The following is a 6,000-nucleotide window of genomic DNA, read 5'->3' as shown; positions in this document are numbered from 1 at the left end:
GCAGGAATGAATAAAAAGGAAATTGGTCTCGGGAGGGAGGGAGAAGGAGAAACGTGCATTTGCTAATGGCATGGTGAAAACTTTGCTTCCATATTCATTCTAAATAAACATGAAAAATGTTTGGCGTATGATTGTAGGAAGAACTCATCCACAGCACATGCCTTTTATCATAGTAATCCTACAGAAACATGTTGCCAATTGCAAACAATTCACAGCATGCACAACCAGGTTTGACATTGCCAAGATATTCTTAAGTTGAGTGAATGTGTGACCTTGCTCATTTAATAGCATGTTTGCCTCCGTGTGCCTCTTTAAGAACCGGTGTAAACCCAGAAGAATTTTTTTATATCGAGTTGGTATTTTGTTTCTACTTTCAGGTTTTATAACAATCGTTGCTTGAATAGTCCAAGAAGCTTTCTTCCTACTTCCATTGCTTGCTTGCTGATTTATAACATCTTCTTGAGCAACCTAAATAGTACAAATATATATGTAAACTGCATATTTGGATTTCTGCTGTCATGCTTGCTTTTAGTGGCTTTAAAATAGATTTGAGGACGGTGTCTGTTTTAAGTTGGTACTTAAGAGTTTGCCTTGTTTATGAGTATTACATTCCTTCTTTCTAGGCTCTTAAGGATGATGATGCTGAGACTGGGCTGACTGATGGGGAAGAGAAAGAAGAACCCAAAGAAGTGGAGAAACTAGGGAAAATCCAATATTCTTTGGATTATGACTTCCAGAACAATCAGGTTTGAAACAACCAACGTGTAACATTTCATTTCTGTGTGTGCAAGGGGAGAATGAAGTAATACGTTTAGTTAGAAGTAGATGTTTCTGAAATCCTTACTGCTTGCACGAAGTAAAAGGAGAAAGCCAGACTGAAGATTCATGCCAGAGGTACTACTAAATTGGTATTAAATGTACTTGGAGTTTATATTATACCTTTAATCAAAATTGAATACACAGTTTTATCTGATGGTTATTAAGAACTTACATTAAGGCATCACCAATCAATGTCAACCCACATTATATTATGGAGTATGCATGCAGACAGTAAAAGATATCTTCAGCCTTCAGGTATTTAAAATGTAAGCAAACAAAAGATGTGAGGAAAAAGAGAGGGACATAAAAGCAAGTTGATTTCTTGTGGGTCTTTTAGAAAGTTGGTAAGATTGCCAGGAGTAGCTTTCGCTCACTTCAACAAGTTTACACTTTGCCTTATTAACTAGCTACATCAGGTTCTGTGGCCCTCCATGAAAGTACACCTACTAGCCAAGAAAATTCTAGTTTGGAACAAAAGTCCAAATAAAAAGGTCTATCCAAAAAAAAAAAACAGGAAAGCTGGAGAAGAAGAATCTCTTCAATCAAGGACTGATACTCATTCAGTACCCTACTCTGAAGCTGATAAGACCAAACTTTGGCATACTTACCCAAGTTTTCAGTAGGAATAGACACTGTAATGCGATGTAGACCTAGAATCGACCTACTTAACAGGTCTGGCCACGTCCTGAACTAGCTCATATTTAATTCCCTTCCCTGGCCTCTTGCTGTGGTTGGCATCACTTTTGTCAATTGTACCAGTTCACAGCCTCACATTAAAACTCACTGTGCTTAACTTTAGACTGAAGCACACCAACACATCTCACTTCACTTCTACTGCGTGTCTTTCAGTGAGCTTGGGAATACGTATCCTGCATTTCATTTTTTGACAGCTTCAGTCAAAACCACGTCATTCTTCTCTATTTAAGGAAAGAATTGACTACTGAACTTAAATCCCTGATGATTCCTATTCTTCATCTGAGCTGATTTCCACATGTACCTGCGATTTATTTCCGCATTCAGGTTCTTTATTTGATGCTGTTCACGGAATGCAGTATGCTTACTTGTTGCAAGACAAAGAAAATAAGAGAAATTAAGAAAAATGTCAGCAATAGGGTATTTACACACAGCTATGCCCTGGTGTAATACATAGTATTTCCCTGTATTTTCAACTGTCTTCTGACTACCAGTGCTTGTTTTTCAATGCAAGAGCCAAAAAGAATTCTGAAGTCTTTCAAGAAACTGTGGTTAAAGGAGCTTTTCCTTGACTCCCAGAGCAAATTCCCTGGCCATGTGATGAGTCACACAGATCCCCCTTGAAATCAGTATGAAATCAGTATGAAGCATTAGACCTGTCAGAAGCAGAAGATCTAAAGAGAGGGAAAGGAAAAGCTGCAAACATGTTCTGACAAATGGATTTCAGTTTCCTTAGACTATGAAAACAAACTTTCTGTGTGAATTTTAATAAAGGAAATGTTGATTTTGTGAACTATATTATAGAATCATAGAATCATTATGGTTGGAAGAGACCTCAAGGATCATCAAGTCCAACCGTATACCTGATGCCACCATGTCCACTAAACCACGTCTTGAAGTACCACATCTAAACGTTTTTTGAACACCTCCAGGGATGATGACTCCACCACCTCCCTGGGGAGCCTGTTCCAATGCCTAACAACTCTAACAATGAAGAAGTTCTTTCTAATGTCCAGCCTGAACTTCCCCTGGCGCAACTTGAGACCGTTTCCTCTTGTCCTATCGCTAGTTATCGGGGAGAAGAGACCGACCCCCACCTCACTACGACCTCCTTTCAGGTCATTGTAGAGGGCGATCAGGTCTCCCCTCAGCCTCCTCTTGTCCAGACTAAACAACCCCAGCTCCCTTAGTCGCTCCTCATAAGGCTTTTTCTCCAGGCCCTTCACCAGCCTTGTTGCTCTTCTCTGGACACGCTCCAGCAGCTCAGTGTCCTTCTTGTACTGAGGGGCCCAGAACTGAACACAGTATTCAAGGTGCGGCCTCACCAGCACAGAGTACAAAGGGATGATCACTGCCCTAGTCCTGCTGGCCACACTGTTTCTGATACAGGCCAGGATGCTGTTGGTGTTCTTGGCCACCTGGGCACACTGCCGGCTCATGTTCAGCCGGCCGTCGACCAACACCCCCAGGTCTTTCTCTGCCGGGCAGCTTTCCAGCCACTCATCCCCAAACCTGTAACGTTGCATGGGGTTATTGTGACCAAAGTGCAGGACCCGGCACTTGGTCTTGTTGAACCTCATACAGTTGACCTCGGCCCATCGATCCAAAAGGAAAATAGGATGGGAGAGCAACAAATCTGTGAAAGTGTGTAGTATTTGATTAAGGTAACACATTATTTGAGTTATGAATTCCTTTTTTATTTTGCTGCTCTAAACTATGTTGCAGCTTGGAATTTGTCAGAGGATAGTTGATATAAAAGAGCAGAAGAGGGGATTCAGTTAGGTTAGTATAGCACAGTGGCATGAAACTACAGACCAAGTATCTGGCTAATATATTGCACAGGGTTAAGAATGGAGACAAGATGACCGATGTACTCCCCAGACCATGATGCCTCAGTTTTAGAGAGAGAAATTTTAAAAAAGAATTGAATTGCTTTTCCAATCTGCTAACTAAAAGTCATAGACTTGTTTTTCACTCCTTCCTGTGAAAGACTTGATGTAGATCCTGAGCCTATCCATGTATTTATGAACAGTTATGCATCTAGAATAAGAATGAGACAGAAATGGAGAAATGTTTCTTACAGCTGAAGGAAAATGTTTCATGGAGCTTAAGAGTCCTATAGGTGGGAAAGCATGCAGACCATACTGTGAATTTAAGATAGGTAAAAATAAGTCCAACCTTGAGGAAGTTGAGAAGCCAGAAGCTTCTTTCCTAGATTGATTATATTGTTCTGTATTGCAGTTGTTAGAGCTTCTGTTTCCAATTTTAAACAATTCATCCATAAGAGAAGCAAATATATTGTGACTGAAGCACTGATTTAGAAGAAAATATTCTCTGATTTCATTCCCAGTTCTTAATATCTTGTCTCCAGATTGACCTTGAAGAGTCAGTTCAATGTTTACCTTAGTTCTGTATCAATGAAACAAGATCAAAAGTATTTTCTTTTTCTCAACTCTGTTGGGCTGATGAGGCCTAATACAGGCTGGGATGTCTAGATAATGTAGCATGACATAACATAACATAAGTCTGCATTTATAACACTTTAAAAGTGGCCAGGGCATTTACAGTTTCAAATGTGCTTCAGTCTTATTTTTTAAAGTGTATAAGAGATTTAGGAAATTAATTTTTCTGTTTTGCAATAAGATTGCAAATTGTTATTAGGATTTAGTTACCAAAGATTAGTTTTCATGGGGTATTTTTTACACGTACTGTTCTTAGTTTACTACCTCAACCCATTTGTATACGTAACAAGAGAAGTTAAATATAAGGAAGACTGCAAGATCCATTTTTTTTCAATAAAGATCTGCCTGAGGATTTGCATTTGGTATATCACCTTTGTGTGTTTGGTTGGGGGGAAGGTTACATGTTGGGGATTTAGAATACAAATTTCGTAGTCAAAATTAGACATTCCTGATTGTTTAATAATGTGATTTCTATTCATGGTGCTCAGCATAGAAAAATAATGCACAAGAGGAGAGAGCAATTGAAAGTTATTTGATTGCAGTCTTTAAAAAGATGAAGTCTGTATTTAGCTGTAATCAGCTGCCCTTTGAAAACCTCTTTTCTGCTTAAAAACAGCCTTTGTACAGTCTGCATCTGCCATAATTGGTTTTCTAAAGTCTATGAAGTGTTTCTTCATTTGCCTTTCTTGAAGAAGGAGAGAGTAGTTTTTCGTAGACCAGAAATAGAGTCTGCATGTGTATTTATCTGTTACAGTTTTTTTATAAATATCTTTTTGAAATTTTATTCTGCTGTTTTTCTCTCTTTTCAGCTTCTGGTTGGAATTATTCAAGCAGCTGAGCTGCCTGCGTTAGATATGGGTGGTACATCTGATCCCTATGTGAAAGTTTTCCTGCTGCCTGATAAGAAGAAGAAATACGAGACAAAAGTCCACAGAAAGACCCTTAACCCTGTTTTCAATGAGCAATTTACATTCAAGGTATTTTTTTGATAATTATTGAAACTTTTTATTTGACTACTATGTATCTCGCACTTGGCTACAAAGTTGGGTGTCATAGTTAATTGATAACTGCAGCACAGTCATTTTTCGTGTTGCAGAAACCTGTGATATTCAATCTTATGATGAAAATGGTATAACATAGGGTCAGACCTTAGTTGGTGTAAAATGCACAGTTTAATGTTAGGCATTTCAGTTATCCTAATGTATGACAATCTGATCCATATTTTATGGCTGGATAAAACTTACCAGAAAGTCAGAAAACAGTGACACTTTGACAAATGCCAGGTAAATTTCACTAGACCAGCATTTTCTTTAAATATCTTTGTAGTCTGATTTATGAATTGTAGTATCCCATTTCTTTTCCCCTCAAAAATAAATTAAAACTCAAGGAAGGTAAATAGCTGAAGGACAACATGGCAGATTAATCTTGCTAGACTTTGTCATAGCAATTCTTTGCCATGCTACTTTACATATGAAAAGAAATCATGTCTCAGGTTTAATAACATATGAACTAAATAAATGTAGCTAAGCCTTATGTTTCAATATTTAAGTCTTTCCAATAGTATGTATCAATAGTGGTTTTCTAAAACTGCAGCTGTATCTAAACCCCAGTTTAATACAATAAAGGAATGCTATACATCACGTTCCATAGGGCTTCTCCTACTATACATTCTTCTGCTGTTACTTTAGGCCTTTCTCTCTATGCCCAATCTTATAATGACAGCTACAGATTGAAAACAGGAACAGTGAAAGACTCAGGCTATGTAATCATTCAATGAGAAAGATATCCCTGGAGGCCAGAACTACTACTGCATATATAAGCTTATTTTTTCCTTGAAGATGTTCATAAAAATAATCTTTTGTGGAGAGTTATTTTTTTCTTGAGCTTTCCTAAGAGAGTATTTAAAAGAAAACAGAGTTATAAATTACAGATTCCTGTGCAGCTTACAAAAGAAAAGAAAGGACCAATAATGCTGTCATCTAAGATGAAGGCACAAATTGTAAATCAGATCATCCACTCCTGGGCT

The 6,000-nt window shown here is 38.0% G+C and overlaps 1 protein-coding gene across 1 annotated transcript in view; it reads left to right on the top strand.

Moving 5' to 3' along the window:
* Positions 1-6,000, top strand: part of LOC104160272 (synaptotagmin-1) — a 43,215-nt gene that overhangs the window by 13,192 nt on the left and 24,023 nt on the right. The window contains exons 3-4 of the mRNA XM_009698362.1: positions 624-746; positions 4,784-4,951. Coding sequence (XP_009696664.1) covers positions 624-746; positions 4,784-4,951 — 291 coding nt within the window. The remainder of the gene's footprint in view (positions 1-623; positions 747-4,783; positions 4,952-6,000) is intronic.

The sequence above is a fragment of the Cariama cristata genome, unplaced genomic scaffold (assembly GCF_000690535.1).
Source record: "Cariama cristata isolate BGI_N322 unplaced genomic scaffold, ASM69053v1 scaffold28664, whole genome shotgun sequence".
Classification (NCBI taxonomy): Eukaryota; Metazoa; Chordata; class Aves; order Cariamiformes; family Cariamidae; genus Cariama; species Cariama cristata.
This window is presented reverse-complemented; position numbering and strand designations above follow the sequence as displayed.